The sequence below is a fragment of the Canis lupus genome, chromosome 9, assembly GCF_011100685.1.
Source record: "Canis lupus familiaris isolate Mischka breed German Shepherd chromosome 9, alternate assembly UU_Cfam_GSD_1.0, whole genome shotgun sequence".
NCBI lineage: Eukaryota > Metazoa > Chordata > Mammalia > Carnivora > Canidae > Canis > Canis lupus.
In genome coordinates, this window is record NC_049230.1 from 979483 (window position 1) to 998763 (window position 19281).

The following is a 19281-nucleotide window of genomic DNA, read 5'->3' on the forward strand; positions in this document are numbered from 1 at the left end:
CCTCCTGGGGGCCCCGGTGCCATGCTGGGCGCTCAGGGTACAAACAGGAACAGAACCAAGGCCCCAGCCTCACATCCTGTCGAGGGAAAAAGATGAGAAACAGGAAACAGAAAACAAACTTCTGTCGAGGGAAAAAGATGAGAAACAGGAAATAGAAAACAAACATCTGGTCGTGAGAAGGGAGAGCAAGGGTGAGGAGGAGCTCGCAGGGTGGGGTGATGGACGGGAGTCCGGAGAAGGCCTTTCCTGGGCGCCAGGCCGCGGTCTTGCTGCTTGGTCCCGTGTGCAGTCACCCCTCGTGTCGCCTGTCTGACTGCTGACACCTCATCAGACGGAGTGAGTGCTTGGGTAAAGAGCGTGTCCTCTCCGGGAATAGTTTAAATATAAGAAGATGCACTCACTTCACCTGTATGGTTGGTGAATCTTGACCCGCGTGTACCCCTCTCAGCCACCCCCGCAGCCGAGACTGAATCCTGTCCCGGGCCTGCCAGTGCCCCGCAGTTCCCCCGAGCCCCGAGCCACCCGGGTGCACATTGCGTCTGGCTCCTCTGCGTGCGTGTTGCAGGTTTCCTGTGTTTCTGTGTCAGTTTTGTCTTTGGGGGAGTTTGCCCATTTCCCGCCGTCATTGACGTTACTGGTACGAAGCTGGCGGTGGTGTTCGTGTCTCCCCAGGTGTGTGGACCTGTTCTCCGTCAGTCTGGCTGGAGATCTCTTGATTTTACCAATCTTTTTAAAGAAATCGCCTTTGGTTTCATTGACTTTTCACAGTTGTTTTCTGGAATTTTACTTTCACTGATACCTATTCTCATCTTCGTTATTTTCTTTCTTCTCTTCCTTTGGCCTTAATTTGATGTTCTTTTGACAGCTTCTAATGATGGGGTCCTCAATTATGATTTTTGGACCTTTCTTCTTTTCTAACAAACATAAGCATGTCATGCTGTGAATTTCCTTTTGAGCACTACTTTGCTATGTCCCACAGATTTTGATATTATTTCATTAAAAATACTTTCTAATTTTCCTTGTGATTTCTTCTGTGGTCCATGGGCTGTTTAGAAATGTGTTGCTAAGTTTCCCGTCATTTTGAGATTTCCAGAAATCTTTTTGTTACTGGTTTCTACTTTAATTCTGTGGACAGAGAACCTACTCTGGGACCCGAGTGCAGGGAGCGTGGGCATGTGGACACGTGATGGTCAGGGGACAGGCTGGCATTTCCTGGCGTTGAACAAAGTGTTGACCCTCCATGGACATTTTAAAAATAAACAACTCGGGGGCGCCTGGGTGGCTCAGTTGGTTGAGCGGCTGATTCTTGGTTTCAGCACAGGCCATGACCTCAGGGTCGTGAGATTGAGCCCCACATCGGGCTCTGGGTTCAGTCTCAGAGTCTGCTTGGGATTTTTTCTCCCTCTGCCCCTCCCCCAGCTCTCTCACTTGCTCCTTCTCAATAAATAAATAAATAAATAAATAAATAAATAAATAAATAAATAAGTCTTTTTAAAAAACGAACAAGTGGGCTCTCCCCAGCTTGTGAGGCCCCGTCCCCCTGCTGTGAGCCTTTGTGTCTGAAGTTGTCCCCAGGTGTGCCTTCTTGAGGAGGAGTGCTGAGTTGCTGGGTGTAGGATGCTCAATTCCAAATCATTTCTCCCCTGGATTTTTTTTTTTAAGATTTTTAATTTATTTATTCATGAGAGACAGAGAGAAAGAGGCAGAGAGAAAAGCAGGCTCCACGTGGGGAGCCCAACATGGGACTCAATCCCGGGACTCCAGGATCAGGCCCTGGGCTGAAGGCGGCGCTAAACCTCTGGGCCACTCAGGGATGCCCAAACGTCCCATTTATTATCTGCGTTTCTGTGCTCAGGAGTCCGGCTCGCTCAGCTGGGTCCCCGACAGAGGGTCTCACTAGGTGGGGACCATGGTGTTGCGGCCAAGCTGCCTTTCTTCCCGGGCTGCTTCAGGCTGGCAGCAGAGTCCTTCCCAGCGGCTGTGAGCCGTCGGCGCCCACAGGCCCTGACCCTGCAGTCACCGGTCACCGTGCAGCTGCTGCATCTCAGGGCCAGCAGGAGACTCCCTCCAGGCGCAGTGCTGGGGCGCGTGGGTCCTGTGGTGCTCGCAGCCCGGCCACCCGGGCAGGGGCCACCCAGAGCCTCCCAGCGTGCGTTGCCCCCGTGTGGCCGACGGGGAGCCCGGCGCCCCTCTGGCACTGCTATCTCTCACCCTTCTCTTTCTAGCTGGGGCTCACAGTGCACATGGCGTCTGTGCCGCTCCCCGCCTAGTGCTCGCGAGCTTCTCTGGTCCAAGGATGTGCATCCCCCCGGTTGTGCTGGCTTTCCTCCTTCGTCTCTTGCATCCTGATCTCCCTGGACCTGCTCTTAGATGGATGTGGGTCCTCTCTGGAGGGCTCTGTGTGTGTCCTGGAGGCTCTGAGCTCTCTGCTCCCCTCTGCCCGCATTCCCACGCTCTCCAGTGCTCGCTCCTTGCAGCTCTGAAATCTCACATTTCTCTGCTGGAATCACTTCTTTTTTTTTCTTCAAGTTTGTTGGCTTTCCTCTCCTCTCTTCTTACGAATCAGTTCTTGTGTTTCCTGAGTTTGACCTTCCATGGTACTGGCTTCCTTGGTGCTGGGAGTCCCTGCCGTCCGCTCCTCTCTGAACCCGAGCTTGCCCGTGCGTGGGTGTCTACACTGCACAGGCTCCTCCCGGCTGCAACCCCTGAGCATGTCATGTGCCCCAGAGCCCCGGGGAGCGGGGGCTGGCCCACAGGGGCCCTACTGCCACGTGGCGGCGCCCTCCCTTCACCCCGTCGCCTGCAGCACAGCTCTGCTTGTCACGTCCAACACGGTAACGTCCGTGCTGTCCCATCCCGCAGGTACAAACAGCAGCTGTCGGCGGCAGCAGACAGGGAGCGGTGCCTGGAGCGTGAGCGGGCGCAGCTGGAGCTGGACTGGCGGCAGCGCTGTGACAGCGTGGAGAGGGACCACTACCGCAAGTCCGAGGACCTGATCCAGGCCCTGACCGAGGCGCGAGATCAGGTCTGCACCCCCAGCCCCGTCAGGTTCGTCCTGCACCGAGTGGGCCGGGAGGAGGGCTCTGGGCTCTCGCCACGTCGTCGTTCCAGTTGGAAACTGCGGAGCCTCCCTGAGCAGCAAACATTAAGGAATGAAGCGCGTCCCTCTCCTGCCCGCAGCCGCCCGTAGCATTTTAGTGTTTATCGTGGCAGTGGTGCCCCTCGGTGCCCGTGCTGGGGTCCTGGGCCACACGGGCCGCTCGTTCAGGCGCCTGCCATCTGCTCCCCAAGAAGGACCCCAAGGCTGGTGCTGTGGCCCGGGAGCCCTCCCGGCGGGAACTGAGCCCCACTTGTGTTCTGTGTGTTCCAGGCTGCTGCCAAGCTGCAGGAGACCGAGCGGACGCTGCGTGACCAGGAGGTGGTGCTGCAGGCCTTGAGCCTGGAGAGGGACTGGGCCGTGGAGGCGCTGAGGACACGCGGGCTCCTCCCCGACAAGGAGGTGCAGGTCAGTGCCGCTGCCCTCGCTGGGCCTCTGCTGGCGACGCCAGGGCCCCAGCAGCCCACTCCTCGAGCCTCCCCTCAGCCCTGGCCTTCCCCGCCCCGGCCCCTCCCAGTGTCTCGGCCAGTCTGACACCGAGAGGGCCACAGCAACTCTGGACGCAGACTCTTGTTTGTCTCTCAAAACCTCAGAAAACCCTACGTTCAAACATCATGCCATCCAGACAGTCACTGTAACACTGCTGTGGCGTGGGTTGCCTTGCGCCGTGATCCTGCCTGGCGGGACTACCGCGTGCCGCCCGAGTGCTTCCCGGTGCCAGGCCGCCCGAGAACCTTGTCTGCTGGCCCTCAGTTCTGGTGCTGAGGCCGGTGCTGTGGTGCAGATGCAGGGACCCTGTGGGGCAGCTTGGGAGGGGCAGGGCCAGGCTCCGAACCCACAGCAGGGGTCCTCAGTCGGGGGGGCAGGGCCTGCACGAGGTCGGGGAGCCGACCGGGAGGCGGTGCAGGAGGATCTTTCCAGGCCTCCTGCTTACATCAGTGAGACACACAGATCTTCAGCGCGCGGCTCAGGTGAGTGTGTCCAGGGCGCCCAGCCTGCGGGCACGCCCCTCCCCACCGGTCCCCGTCACCCCCAAAGCCCGCAGCTGTTCTGACTTCTGGCTTCTCACAGGGACCTGGTGGGGCAAGGTTTCCTCCAAGACGCTGTGGTGGCCGCCTGTTCGTAGGCTCAGCTCCTAACCGGTGTTGGGAGAGTTACGTTTGGGCGCCCAGCCTGTCAGTAGAGCGTGTGGGCCCTGATCCGGGGTGTATGTTCCTGCCTTGTCCTAACCAGCCTGGAGCCCAGGACCTCTGCTTCTTCCCTCAAGAATGTTAAGTTCTCGCAGAGTCAGAGTTAATGTTTGATGACGTCTGGGTCGTTGTGGACATTGTCAGAGCCCAGGACACTGACCCGGCGTCTGTGTGGACGGCGGGGCAGGAGCCACAGCCCCAGGGAGGACACGGCCTGTGAGCGCGGAGGCTCCCAGCGGCAGGAAGGCTGGGGTGTGGGGGGTCAGCGGGTGGCAGGGGCACCAGTGTCCTTCCTGCACCACCGCAGGCCACAGGGTCAGATCACTTACTCACTTTAGAAATTGTCAGGAATGCTTGTCCTGGTAGCTTCGGCGCTGATGTCGGAGGGTGCACGTCCCATCAGATGGGGTGGGAATCCACGAGCAGCCAGGGGCCCTCCTGGACTGGGGCCCGCATCTCTCCAGGAGGGACAGGACTAAGGGGCTGGAGTTTATCCCAAAAACACACGTCTTCACACGTGGCATCTGAGGCACCGACATGCAGCCATGGTCGTTTCCTCCTCACAAGATCCCTTCACTGATGGAGAGCCGCCCAGAGCCTGACACTGACCATGAGGTGCCCACAAGCTGAACGGTGGCCCCGAAGGGACAGGTCGGGGTCCTCGCCGCCAACCCCCCGGGTGCCGCCTTCCGGGGAGACAGGGTCGCTGTGGCTGCGGGCGGTTCAGACGAGGTCACCTGGAAGCAGGTGGGCCCTCGTCTGGTATGACTGGCGTCCTTATGCACAGAACAGCACGGGGACATGGGGAGCAGGCCAGGTGCCGGCAAAGGCAGCGTGGGGAGCGATGTGGCCCCAGAGGGGGAGGGGGCACCGAGGGGAGCAGGTGAGCACTGGAGGCTGGCAGGGGTGGGAAGGTTCTCCGCAGAGTCTCTGAGGGAGCGTCGGCATCCAGTGTGAGGCATGTGGCCCACAGGCAGCATCCCAGGAAGCCGCAGCCCAGCATGCGTCCACCTCACGGCCCCCAAGGGAAGCCACGGGAGAGGCGCCTTCTGGGACAGTGCCAGGTGGTGTGTCAGCACTGTCCTGCTTCCTCTGCCTTTCTGTCCTTCTACGAAAAGTCACTCAGCCGGTTGTTCGGGAGAACAGAGCTACTGGGATCCGCCCGAGGATCTTTCCAGCAGCCTGTCCCCTCAGCCGTCCGTCATTAGCCTGGGGGGCGGGAAGGGCGACTGGAGGCCGGCGACTGTCCACGGGCCTGCTTGCACCAGCGCGCACAGTAGCCAGGCTGCAGAGAGGAGAGCACGCACGGCTCACATGCCCGCTGCAGAGGGGAAGTGGCCCTGGGCCTCTGGCTGCGCCCTGTGTGCTGGTGCTCACCCTGCCGTTGGTGTGCGAGGCAGGGCTGTCCTGGGAGTCACATGAAGGTCATACCCCGCCCACCATGCTGGGAAGTCACCCCGCTCCTGCCCATTCATGTGCACACCTTGGATCCTGTGGGGGGCCTGGCCTTGGGGCCCGGAGCCAGGGTGAGGGGGATGCAGCAGGCCACACCGCAAGGTGGTCAGAGACGTGGGGCCTCAGAGCCAGGATCAACAGGAGGATGCTGTGCACTGTTTGACACAGTGGGAGGACGACCCCTAAGCCCTGCGGGTCCCTCTGTGCCGTGGGGCAAGGACCCACTGGCAGGTGAGCGATGGGCCATGTGGGAAGGATGCAGTGGTCACCAGGTAGGCTGCCCAAGCGGTCTAGGTGGGCCCCTGGCAAGTACGAGGAGGATGAGCCAGCAATACCCACTGTGCCCGTTGCCGCGCCGTCTTGCCACCGGGCCCGAGTCGTGTGCATGCAGCTCCGGCAAGGATGGTATTGGTCATCCTGCCGTGTCCGTCCCGCAAAGCACAGGCCCTCCCGGCACAGGGCGTGGGGGGGCGGGGGGGGCTGTGCCCCCAAGGCTTCATTGCCACGCCGTGTCACAGATGAGACCCTGACTCTCGGAGCTGGCTGGGCTGCCCAGGGCCTTGGGGCTGATGCGGTCTCTCCGTCGCACACTAAGAGGGAAGACCCCGAGACGGGTGGTCCCTGCCCCACAAGCGGCAGAGGAGGTCTTTGAGCAGGGCTGGGCCAGCGACAGGCCCCTCGTGCGGGAGCAGCTGGGAGGCTTGGTGGGAAACATCCCGAAGGGCACAGGAAGGGGGTGGGCGTTTGCAGGGAGACGGTGGCCCCTCTGCCTGCAGTGTCCAGGGGAGCCCTCGGCACGGGGTCGGGGCTGGAATGCAGCACGGGTGCAGAGCGAGCCAGGGATGGTGTGCCGGCAGCGTTGGGAAGCTGGGGCCTGTGTTCGGGAGATAAAAAACTCGCTTCCTTCTGGAAGGAAAAGTACCGCGTGGCCGCCGCAGAAATCCAGCAATTTCAGCTTAGCAGCACGGCCTGTGGAAGGTCCTGGGTCTGGCCGCTCAGCTCCTGTCGGGCCCCAAGCGCTGCCTCGTGCAGCCTCTGTCGCTTCTGTGGACCCGAACGAGTGGTGGGCCTCGTTACCTGGAGCGTCGGAGCCTTCGTCTGTGCCACGCGTCCCCTTCACAAAGCGTGAATGGGGGGTGTGACCCAGCACGAGGCTCGCCGCGGGCTCATCAGCGCACGTTCCCAGAGGCCGCGGCCTTCCCCGGGGGCCGACCTTCGGGGCGCTGTCCTGCGGCTCTGGTGGCCTCTCCGTGTGGACCTCGTCCATGTTCCCAGGCACGTGCTCTCTCTGGGCAGGTCAGGTCTTGCTATCGGATTTGGAGGTTTTTCCACTTGTGCAGTGACTGTTTTTTACATCATTGTAATTCTTCAAAACACAACGTAAATGGTTGTGTGTCGCACCGCACAGCCCATCCCTTCCGGGCGGCCGCTGAGATGCTCGGCTAGCCCCTGCCACCCTGGTGCGCAGGCTATGCTCATGCGTCCCCGGGAGCTCGCCGACTGGCTGGAGCGCCACTGGGGCTGCAGGGAACCGGGGGCTGCAGACTGGGCGGTACTGGGGCGGCGGCCCCCTCGCACAGTGAGCACAGCTGTGGCCCTGCAGGCCTGTGTCTGTGTGTGTGGGGTGACCCTGCAGGCACGTGTCCATGTGGGGAGGGGACCCCACAGGCCTGTGTCCATGCCGGACGGAGTAGGGTCCTGCAGTCCCATGTCCGTGTGTCAGGGGGACCCTGCAGGCCCGTGTCTGTGCCAGGGGCTCTCCTAGGGCTCAGACCAGGACCAGGCAGTCTGCCGGGCTGCGCTCCCTGCCCCCCTTGTTCAGGCGCCGTGTTTCCCTGCCAGCGGGTCTGCAGACCCTCGTTTCTTGGAGCTCATCTGACTTTCTGGTGTTGACAGCCAGCAGCGGGCCTGCCGCGGTGAAGCCCTGTGCTCAGGGCCGTAGCCTGTGTCGCTGTCATTTCCTCAGGACGCCACCGCTGAGCGTGGATGCGGGGCCGTGGGGCGTCCCCTTCCTGCACGCCGCACGCCCACCCTCCCTCTGTCCCATGGATTCCAGTGGCTGTCATGAGAAGTCAGCAGAAACCTGGTATCTGTGCCTGTGCGTGCCGAGTGTGCTGTGTTCTCATCGCTTTTGGGCATTTTCTATCTCTGATCTGTTTTAGGAATTTGATGATGACGTGCTGTTTGGTGGGATTTTCTTTGTGTTTATCTTGCTTTGAGTTTGGTGGACTTCTTGCATCTGTGGTCCTCTGTTCTCATCAATCCGAAGGTACTGTGGTCAGCGTGTCGTAACTGAAGGACTTCTTCCGCAGAGCCTGTTGATGCTCCCGTCTCTCCCTCCTTCCTGCACCTTCTGGTCTGCTCCCAGGCCATCCTCAGTGAATTTATTATTTCAAATGATGTCTTTCTCGTTTCTCCAGAAATTCTGGTTCTTCTAAAATTATCTTCTGGGGGCTCCTGGGTGACACAGTGATTGAGCATCTACGTTTGGCTCAGGTCCTGACCCCGGGTCCTGGGATTGAGTCCCCACGTGGGGCTCCCTGCTCAGGGGCGTCTGCTTCTCCCCCCGCCCGCCCCATGCACTGGCTCTCTCTCTGAAATAAATAGATCTTTTAAAAAGATAAATAAAATTCTTTTCTGTTCTTTTGCTTTTACGCCCATTTTCCTTCCTTTCCCTGAGTGTGTTTGTGGTTGCAACTGTGCTCAGGTTCTGACGGCCACGGAGCGTGTCTTCACGGTTCACCTGGGGGATCGCGTGTGTCAGGGCTTCACTCCTCTTCATGGCTGAACATTGCTCCATCTTGCCACGTTTTTTTAATTCATTCATCCATTGGTGGATGGTTGTGTTTGCACATTTTGGCTCCTGTGAAAAATGCTGCCGTGAACACGCGTGTGCAGGTTTTGCCGGGGCCATCTGTTTTTGGTTCTCTTGGGCTTATGCTCAGGAGCGGAGTGTGGGTCGGGAGTCACTCTGTGTTTGATCCTTGGAGGAGCCGCCAGACGGTCTTCCATGGCGACGCGCCGTCACACACACGCAGCAGCCCTCCCTGTGGGCACTCTGCCTGCCTGTCTTTTCCACACCAGCTGCCACTGTAGCTGAGAAGGAAGCTGCCTGTCAAACAGTAGGCTCGTCTTCCCAGCGCCTGCTGGGAAGGTTTTCATTGTCCCCGTCAGTTTAGGTGGAAGTTTCCTGCCGCCGGGTGGGCAGACGGGAGGGAGTGCAGATGCGGCCAGCCCTGGATGGGCAGCATGCCACAGGTGTCTTCCTAGCTGTCAGCGTTTTCTTTTCTTTTCTTTTTTTTTTTTTTTTTCTTTTCTTTTCTTTTTTGTATGTGCCAGGTGCTCCTAAGGCATCGTGAAGAAGAAACCAAGGAAAGTTTTCCGTCCTATGAGATCCAGAGGCTCCAGGAGCAAAACACAAGCTTACGAAGGGCTGTTTCAGAGATGAGGAAAGAAATGGAGACTCTGAGTGAGCATGTTCTTCCTCCTGCCCCGTCAGGGGGTCAGGCCGGCGGCCCAGAAGAGCCCCGGCCACATCCAGAGGCAGCTGCGAAGGCTCCTGGTGAGTGAGGGCGAGGGTGGGGGCAGGGGCTGGGGGTACGTGGGTCTCCACGGGTCCCAAAGGGGCTCACTTGGAGTCTGTAAATGAACAACTGCTTTAAAACATCACATCAATGTGTGGCAGCAGCCTTCCCCCGAGAGAGGTTTCGTGGAGTCCGTGTTCACAAAAGGGGTTACAGCGTTTTATTGGTTGGGGACGAGGAGAGCGAAGGGCTGCGTCCTTGGCACTTCCAGCCGGGAGCCCGCTGGCCGGGGAGCTGCTGGGCGCTGTTCAAGTGGCGGGCAGTGTGGGGCTGGGGACGCTGAGCCTCTCCTCGGGGTGTCCTGTGCTGTGGCGGAGCGGGGCCCCACTGGTGGCCCAGGAGTGGCCGTGAGCAGAGGGCCCCAGGCAGCACGGCCCCGCGCGTGAGACGCCGTGCACTCCCACAGACGCCAGTGCGTGGGGGTGAGGGGGTGCTGCCTGTCTGCCTCCTTAGGGAGCGCCCTCGCCGCAGGCGGGGGGGGGGCATTATGGGTGGGCGGGCAGGGAAGCCAGCCACCCCAGCCCGAGTGGGCCTCTACCTAGGTGACGGTGATGGGAGCGTCCGTGTGTGTGCCTGTGCATTTACTGGTTTTTTTGGGGGCAGATCACGTTATGGTCCTTGAAACGGAAATACGAAATCTAAAGGATAAACTTAAAACCCTGGAGGAACAAATAGAAGATGTCTTAGATCCTGCAAAGAGGTCCTCATCTTACGCTGACGTTCAGCCCAGTGTCCACTGCCCGGCTGAGGCCCCCGGTAAGTGTCCTCGTCTCCTCCTGTCGCATGCTCTGTCCCACTGACGCGGCCTTTGTTTTCATTGGAATATAAACGCTACAGCAAGTGCAGGAAATGCAAAGGCACAGGTCAAGGAAGGATCACAGCCGCGGGTCCCTGTTCCCGGTGCCCGGGAGTCCCTGGGCCAGGCTGCTCACCCCTCCATGTGGGCACCTCCCTGCCCCCCACCTGCTCGGCCGCACGCAGATGCCCCCTCAACCTGGCTGGGGCGCTGGCCCAGCGGAGGGTCTACCTGGGGGACTAGGGGGCAGACGCCGGCCAGGCAGGGATGATGTATGGGGAGGGAGGGGGAGCAGGACCCCCACCTCCAGATCACCTGGTCTCCACCCCGGGCTGGCATTCCCACAGCCCGTCCCTCTTACTCCTTTTCCTGGCGGGGTCTCCCGTGGGACGCTGATCATCACTGGGCTGTCCCTGATCCCGGGGGAAGCTTGGCAGCGTTTCACTCTAATACCTGCCCGGGGTTTTCCAGGGAGGCGAGTCAGAGTGAGGAGGTTCCTTTCTACTCCTGCTGTAACGCAGAGCTTTGTTTTTTATCGTGGTGCTGTCAGTTTGGGTTGATGGGTTGTGACGCTTTGTTGTTGGATGCGTCCAGCACTAGGACCGCGGTGTCTGTACGGGGGACGGGCCCTCCTGTGCTGACGGAATGGTCCTGTCTTCCCGGCCGCCCTCTGGGGCCAGGTCCATCCACTCCATGCTGCTGGTCACGCCACTTGACTTCCTGTGGCTAGCGTCTGTTCCGTGTGTCTCTGCGGTCCGTTCCCTCTTGACCTGCCTCTCCCGCCCTTGAGGTGAATATCCTATAGGCGGCACATGGGGCAGCTTCCGAAGTTCATTTTGCTGGTGTTTTTATTTTTTATTATTTATTTTTTTTTTATTTTTATTTATTTATGATAGTCACACACAGAGAGAGAGAGGCAGAGACATAGGCAGAGGGAGAAGCAGGCTCCATGCACTGGGAGCCCGATGTGGGACTCGATCCTGGGTCTCCAGGATTGCGCCCTGGGCCAAAGGCAGGCGCCAAACCACTGCGCCACCCAGGGATCCCCTTGCTGGTGTTTTTATAACTGATACGCCCATTGGTCACACCACCCACACTTGCACTTGTCGCATTGAGTGTGCACGGCCGCTTCCTGCCCGTGTATGTCCCTCGGCCACTTCTTTCCTGCCCGTGGGTCACCGGTGTGCAGGGCCTCGGTGGCTGCAGGGACCACAGCCAGCTCCCCCCACGCTGCATGGCCAGCAGTGGAAGGCGGCAATCCTTCTGCCACTCGGGCCTCGTCCCTGCACCTGCTGTCGCCAGTGCCACCTCCCTTGTCAAGAACCACTTCGGGCAGGATGACCGTTTTTGCTCTGGACTGTGAAACGTAGTTTTAAAACCTCGAGAGGATGGAGCGCCTGGGTGGCTCAGTGGTTGGATGCCTGCCTTCGGCCCAGGGCGTGATCTGGAGTCCTGGGATCGAGTCCTGCGTCAGGCTCCCTGCAGGGGGCCTGCTGCTCCCTCTGCCTGTGTCTCTGCCTCTCTCTCTCTCTCTCTCTCTCTCTGTGTCTCTCATGAATAAATAAAATCTTTAAAAAAAAAAAAAAAAACCTCAAGAGGAAAGATGTGAGTCTGTGGTGATCGGCCAGACATCGGCCCTGGAGGTCCAGGTGCTCCGACATCCGCTCTCAGGGCAGGTGTGCTGCCGAGAGTTCTCTGGTTTCCCTTCACCCGGAAGGGGCGTATTTGCTGGTGGGAAGGGAGGAGCCGACGTCCCGGCGTTCAGCCCTTGAGCTGGCTGTGCCACTTCCTTCCGAGAGGTCCTCTGTGGTTCCGGTTCCGTCCGCACCACCGTCCCCGAAGAGCCAGGGGCTGAGTCTGTCGCTTGGGTCACAAATCTCAGGTGATGTGTCTGGACACGCACTTCCTCAGATCATCCTGTTTGGCGTTGAATTTGCCAAATTTAGGGAGTTTCCAGCTATTGCTTCTGCAGGTGTTTTCTATACTCCAAGCTCTGTTCCCACGCAGGCCCGCAGGGGTGAAATGCTGGCTGTCCTGTTGGTCTCCCACGGGCCCCTGTAGCTCTGGGACTTTCTTCAGTCTGGTTCCTCTGTGTCCGTCTGCAGGCTCTTGGGCTTCGTACCCCCGGTGCTGCCCTGGACCCTCCATGGGACTTCAGATCTAACATTTCCATCTTGGTTTTCCTTATCTTATTCCTCTGCTGAAACTTTTCTTTTCCCGTTGCTGTAAGAGCGTATCAGCTTGCGTTAAGTTCCCCGTCCCATACTCCACATGATCCTGTCCTGACATCTGTGTCCTCCTGGTGCTCTTTCCATCTGAATTGGGATTATCCCGGTTACAGGTGTGATGAGTGACGCTGGATTGTGACGCACGTACCAGGTGCCACGGCCTGGAACTCCGACCCCGAGTCGACTCCGGATCTGTCAGGGCCCCACCTTCCTCGGGCACGATGGGTGCCCGTACCCTGGCGCACTCCCGGGGGCACGTCTGAGTGGCTGCGCACTCTAGGACCTTCTGCTTGATGCCCTTGTGTGTCGCCGGCCCAAGGCCACTGACGTCCTGGCCGCCATCCCTGCGTCCCTGCCTCCCCGCGTCCCCGCCCCTGCAGAGCTCAGCTCTCAAGGCTGCGGCAGATCCCTGCTGCCCGGTTTCCCCGTGGCCCCTCTGTAATCCTTGCCATGCGCTCGTCCCAGGAGGGTGCAGGCGGGTGGTGTGGGGTGAGCCTCTGTCTGCATCAGGCCCACCCTGCGGGGAACGGGATTGTCCGGGGCCTTCCGTGGTCTGAGCTCCCTGGGTTTCTGGGCTACGCAACCGGTGTCAGAGCTGGGAGGGACAGGAAGGACGTGGGCGTGCAGCCCCTGCAAGCATCCCTGGGCCCCTCGCCCTCGCCCGCGGGGCAGCCCTTCGGTCGCTCCAGGCCCTCAGCTGCGGCGAAGGTCTTACGTGCGGTCACCAGCTCACTGCTTGAGTGTCAGACCAACCGTCCATCTCTGGAATCAGCTCAGCAGGTGGCACGTGTTCCTGAGTGCCATCGGCCTATGCCCGTTGCTCCTCAGGATGCCCCTGGTCAGGGTTTACGGTCACGGTTCTGGCGTCAGATGTGTCGGAAGATGTCCCTCATTCGTCTGTTTGCTGAAAAAGTTTGTATTAGATTTATGTTAATATTTCCTGAACTAATAGACTTCAACCCTACCGCCCCCCACCCCCCCAGTTTTAGGATTTTCTGTGTGAAAAGGTTTTAAAGTGTGAATTCAGTTTTTTTTTTTCACAGTTAAAGGATGACCCAGATTTTTTGTGTGTGTCACTTTGTGGTGTTGTATTTTACTAGAAAGTTGTCCATTTCATTTAATTCTTTGAAAGTTGCCTATAGTATCATCCTATGGATTTTAAAAGCCTGTAGGGGGATCCCTGGGTGGCGCAGAGGTTTGGCGCCTGCCTTTGGCCCAGGGCGCGATCCTGGAGACCCGGGATCGAATCCCACGTCGGGCTCCCGGTGCATGGAGCCTGCTTCTCCCTCTGCCTATGTCTCTGCCTGTCTCTCTCTCTCTCTGTGACTATCATAAAAAAATAAAAATAAAAAAATAAAAATAAAAAAAAAATAAAAGCCTGTAGGATCCAAAGTAAAACTGTGTTTCTAGATTTACTTGTGATTGTGTGGTTTTTGTTGACTCTTTCTCTTGCTTAGACTCACCATAGATTTATCTTTATAAAAAGCCTTTTGAGGAGCCCGTGACGCTGTATGCCCGTGTTCTGGATCTTCAGCGTCTAGTGTGAGCTTTACTCTCTCTGTCCTTCCTTCTCCTGTATTTCGTTGGTCTTTTTCTCATTTCTTGAGACAGACACTCAGCTCATTGACTCCATCTGCCTTCTCTTCAGGAAGCTCTGGGGACACAGGTGTTCTTGCAAGGACAACCTTTAGTGCATTCCTGACATTTGTTTGCTTTTAAAGTTTTTTTTTTTAATTATTTTGGGGGCAGCCCTGGTGGCTCAGCGGTTTAGTGCCTGCCTTTGGCCCAGGGCCTGATCCTGGAGACCAGGGATCGAGTCCCATGTCGGGCTCCCTGCATGGAGCCTGCTTCTCCCTCTGCCTATGTCTCTGCCTCTCTGTGTGTGTGTGTCTCTCATGCATAAATAAATAAAATCTTTTTTTTTTTAAATAAAATCTTTAAAAAAAATTATTTTGGGGCACCTGGGTGGCTCAGTAGGTGAAGCATCTGCCTTCAGCTCAGGTCATGATCCCCGGGTCCTGGGATCGAGTCCTGCATCGGGCTCCCTGCTCAAGGGGGAGCCTGCTTCTCCCTCTGCCCCTCCCCCTGCTCGCATTCGCTCTTGCTCTCAAAAGAGTAAGTCTTTTTTTAAAAAATATTTATTTAACACAGAAAGAGAGAGGATGAGCAGGGAGGGGCAGAGGGAGAAGCACACCCTGCTCAGCATAGAGCCCAATACGGGGCTCGATCTTGTGACCCAGAGATCATGACCTGAGCTGAGATCAAGTCAGATCCTCGACCAACTGACCCATCCAGGCACCCCTTGTGAAATTTTTCTTAAAAAGATTTTCTTTTTAAGTAATCTGTACTGTCAGTGTGGGGCTCGGACTCACAACCCTTGGACCGAGAGTCGCACGCTGCACCAGTTGAGCCAGCCTGGCAGCCCTGCTTCTAGATTTTTCGATAAGCAGTGTATCAATGATAATTCAGGTCAAAATAATTTCTGACCTCTACTGATTCCTTCTTTGACCTATGCTGGTAGGAGCACCTTTCCCACCTCCCGGAGGCCTGGGAGCCAGACACTAGGTGGCGCCTGGCCGCAGCCAGACACTAGGTGGCGACACTGCTGTTTCCCTGCAGAGAGTCCTGCTTCCTTGATATGGGGACAGGGGAGGGCAGGGAGCATGTCCCCTGCCCTGGACAGCACAGGCCCTGCACCCCAAACAGGGCAGGCGACCGGCATGTCCCCAAGGCAGTAGGGCACCTGAGCCTGACAGAGTCACTCTTTCTACAGGAGGAGCCATGTCAGCTGGTCATGCACCTGTGGGGCAGGCGCTCAGGAGGCTCAGAGACAGGACGCATCTCACCACCGTCCTGGTGGCCCGGCTCAAGCAGAAGGTATGGCCTCCCCTTGACACTGGGGCTGGGGATCTCCCGGCTGGACCACGTGACTGCTCTGTGCCTCAGTTTCCCTCCAAGGGAGGGGTTACTGTGAGGTAACGTGCAGGCCCAAGACGGCACTCAGTAAGACCCATTGAGTCCAGGCACCCATGGCAGAGCACGGGGCCTGCTATCTTTGCCGTGCACGGGGCTGCGACCGGCCAAGACGTGTGAGGCTGGAGGCGCATTCAGGACACGCTGCAGTGAGAACGGGCCCCAGGGGTCGGGGCCAGTGTCCACTGTGCACAGACACCTCAGCAGCCCGACCCTCGCCGTCAGCCAGGCTGCCTATCAGGAGTCAGGCCACAGTCGTGTGCTGGGTTGATGCCCCCTGCTTCCTAGGGTGCCAGCCCTCCTGTCACCTGTGGCTGAGTCCCAACACGGGCTTTAGGGTGCAAATGCAGAATTTCTGTTTTGTTTTTTTTTTTAATTTTATTTATTTATTCATGAGAGACACAGAGGCAGAGACACAGGCAGAGGGAGAAGCAGGCTCCCTGTGGGGAGCCCAATGTGAGACTCGATCCCAGGACCCTGGGGTCACGCCTTGGACTGAAGGCAGACGCTCAACCACTGAGCAGCCCAGGCGCCCCAGGAATTTTTTTGTGTTTCCTTTCGTTGTAATGAAATACATAGAAAGCTTGTAATTTTGAGGTATAAGTTCAGTGACAATAACTATGCTCCCAATACGTATAAACGACACCACCGTCCATCATTCTTGGATTATGCATCATCTGAACAGAAACTGTCCAAATCCAGTCAAGTCTAACACCCTTCCCCGCGGGGCACATTGGTCCTACATGTGGGATGGACGACTGTCGTGGGACTGGACATGCGGAGGCTGTTAGTGACCAGTTACTGCGACTGGCCCTGTGGCAACTCTGAGTTAGTGACTAGTTCTTGGGCCTGGCCCTGCAGCAGCTGCACGTGTTTGACCAGTTCCTGGGACTGGCCCTGCAGCAGCTGCACGTGTTTGACCAGTTCCTGGGACTGGCCCTACGACATCTTCCTAATGACCAGTTCCTGGGACTGGCCTTGTGACAGCTGTGATTTTGTGATCATCTCCTGCAACTGGCCCTCCGCAGGTGTCCATCTGTGACTAGTTCCCGGGACTGGTTCTGCGACTGCTGTTACTTTGTGACCAGTTCCTGGGACCGGGCCTTCAGCAGCTTTGTTAGTGACCAGTTCCTGTGACGGGCCCTGCGACAGCTCTGTTGGTGATCAGTTCCTGGGACTAGCCCTGTGCAGCTGTGACTTAGTGACCAGTTCCTGGGACTGGCCTTGTGCACCTGTGAGTTCATGACCAGTTCCTGGGACAGGTGCTGCACAGCTGTGCATTAGTGTCCTATTCCAGCGACTGGCCCTGCAGCAGCTGTGAGTTATGGACCAATTCCTGGGACTGGCCGTACGGCACATGTCCATTTCTGACTAGTTCCTGGGACCAGTTGTTCAACTGCTGTTAGTGACCAGATCCTGGGACTAGCCCTGCATCAGCTGTGTGTTAGTGACCACTTTCCAGGACTGGCCGTGCAGCAGCTGTGAGTTTCTGACCAGGTCCTATGACTGCCGTATTGATGACCATTTCCTGTGACTAGCCCCCTGCAGGTGTCCATTTGTGACTAGTTCCTGGGACTGGGTCTGCGACCACTGTTAGTTAGTGACCACGTCCTAGGACTGGCCTTGTGGCACCTGTGACTTAGTGATCAGTTCCGGGGACTAGCTCTCATCAGGTGTGAGTTACTAACCAGGTCCTGGGTTGGCCCTGCTGCACTGTGAGTTTTGACCAGTTCCTGGGACTGGCCCTTTGACATCGGTCCACTGTGACCAATACCTGAACTGGCCTTGCGCAGCTGTGTGTTAGTGACCAATTCCTGGCACTGGCCTTGCACACCTGTGAGTTGGTGACCAGTTCCTGGGACTGGTGCTGTGCAGCTATCAATAATGGAGCATTTTCTGGGACTGGCTATGACACAGCTGTGTGTTAGTGACCAATTCTGTGACTGACCACCGGCAACTGTGAGTTAGTGACCATTTATGTGACTGGTCCTGTGACAGTTGTGAGTTCCTGACCAGTTCCTGGGACTGACCCTGTGCAGCTGTGAGTTGGTGACCAGTTTGTGGGACTGGCCTTGCGGAAGCTGCCTGTTAGTGACCAGTTCGTGGGACTGGCCCTGAGGCAGCTGTGAGTTACTAACCAGTTCCTAGGACAGGCCCTGTGAGAGCTGTGAGTTAGTAACCAGTTCTTCTGACTATGTGACAGGTGTGAGTTTGTGATCAGTTCCTGGAATGGCCCTGCCACAGCTGTGCATTGTGACGAGGTCCTGGAACTGGGCCTTGGCAGGGATCCTTTTGTGACTACTTCCTGGGACTTTCCCTGCGGCAGCTGTCAGTTTGTGACCAGATCCTGAGACCTGCACTGTATTGGCTGTTAGTGACCAATTCCTGTGACTGGCCCTGCGACAGCTATGAGTTATGACCAGTTCCTGGCACTGACCCTGTGAGTTTGTGACCAGTCCATAGGGCTGGTAGCTGGGCAACTGCGTGTTTGTGAGCCGCCTGTTACACTGGCAACATGGGCTGCTGTCCCTTTGTTAACAGATCATTTCTCTTATCACCTTGTTCCAGGTCTGTCATCAGGGGGTAGCCTCAGCATTTCGTGATGCTTTCCAAGGCTTAAGTAACATCCTATTCTGTTTCCCCATCGTGGATACGTGTTTGTTCTCAGCTTTTGGCAATTGTGGATTATATGGTTGTGAATGCCATGTCTGAGCATCTGTGCAAGTCCCTGCTTCCCATTCTTTCCGGTACATGTTGAGGAGTGTAATTTGTGTCCTATGGTAAATCTGTATTTCACTTTTATTTTTAATTTATTTATTTATGATAGTCACACAGAGAGAGAGAGAGAGAGAGGCAGAGACATAGGCAGAGGGAGAAGCAGGCTCCATGCACCGGGAGCCCGACGTGGGATTCGATCCCGGGTCTCCAGGATCGCGCCCTGGGCCAAAGGCAGGCGCCAAACCGCTGCGCCACCCAGGGATCCCTGTATTTCACTTTTTGAAAGACCATGAAATCATTTTCACGTTTACTGCACCGTTTTATGTGCCCCCGCCCGTGTGTGAGGATCCCGACGGGCCACGTCCTGACCCACGTGACCTATTTTCTGTGTTTTTTATTCTGGCACCAGTGGGTGCGAACTGGTACCTTGCTGTGGTTCTGATTTGCATTTTTCCCAACGACTGATGATGTGGAGCATCTTTTCATGTACTTACTGGCCTTTTGTGTGTCTTCTTTGGAAAAATATCTATTCAGATCCTTTACCATTTGTAATTGGGTTGTTTGTCTTTTTATTGTTGGGTTCTAATAGTTCTTTATATATTCTCGATACTAATCCCTTATCAGCTGTACTATTTGTAGAATTTTTCTCCCATTCTAAAACTTCTCTTTTCACTTTCTTGCTAACATCCTTTGAAGCACAAATATTTTTAGTTTTTATGGTTTTGAGTTTTGTCTAAACGTTTTTTAAAAGATTTTATTTATTTATTTGAGAAAGAGCGTGCAAGAGCACAAGTAGGGGTAGGGGCAGACTCCCTGTGGAGCAGGGACCCCCACCCCAACACCAGGCTTGATCCCAGGACCCTGAGATCATGACCTGAGCTGAAGTCAGATGCCCAACAGACTGATGCACTGGGCGCCTCTGTTTATTTTATTTATTTATTTTTAAAGATTTTTATTTATTCATGACAGAGAGAGAGAGAGAGAGGCAGAGACACAGGCAGAGGGAGAAGCAGGCTCCATGCAGGGAGCCCGACGGGGGACTTGATACCCGGTCCCCAGGACCATGCCCTGGGCTGAAGGCGGTGCTAACCGCTGGGCCACCGGGGCTGCCCGCGCCTCTGTTTAATCTATCTTTTTATTGCTTGTACTTTTGGTATCATACATCCTGTTTCCTTTTGCACAGGTATTTTTTCATGAGGTTACAGGAAGAGGAGTTTTCACATGTCCTTTTAAGTCCATA

The 19281-nt window shown here is 56.9% G+C and overlaps 1 protein-coding gene across 14 annotated transcripts in view; it reads left to right on the forward strand.

Moving 5' to 3' along the window:
* The window catches only part of CCDC57 (coiled-coil domain containing 57), a 101841-nt gene that overhangs the window by 27552 nt on the left and 55008 nt on the right, over positions 1-19281 (forward strand). For all 14 annotated transcript variants that reach the window (XR_005364101.1, XR_005364100.1, XR_005364102.1 and 11 more), the window contains 5 exons: positions 2863-3025; positions 3371-3505; positions 9082-9304; positions 9930-10082; positions 15124-15227. Coding sequence is in view for 8 of the 14 variants with exons in the window: in XM_038546254.1 (XP_038402182.1) it covers positions 2863-3025; positions 3371-3505; positions 9082-9304; positions 9930-10082; positions 15124-15227 (778 nt within the window). In the remaining 6 variants the exon portion in view is untranslated. The remainder of the gene's footprint in view (positions 1-2862; positions 3026-3370; positions 3506-9081; positions 9305-9929; positions 10083-15123; positions 15228-19281) is intronic.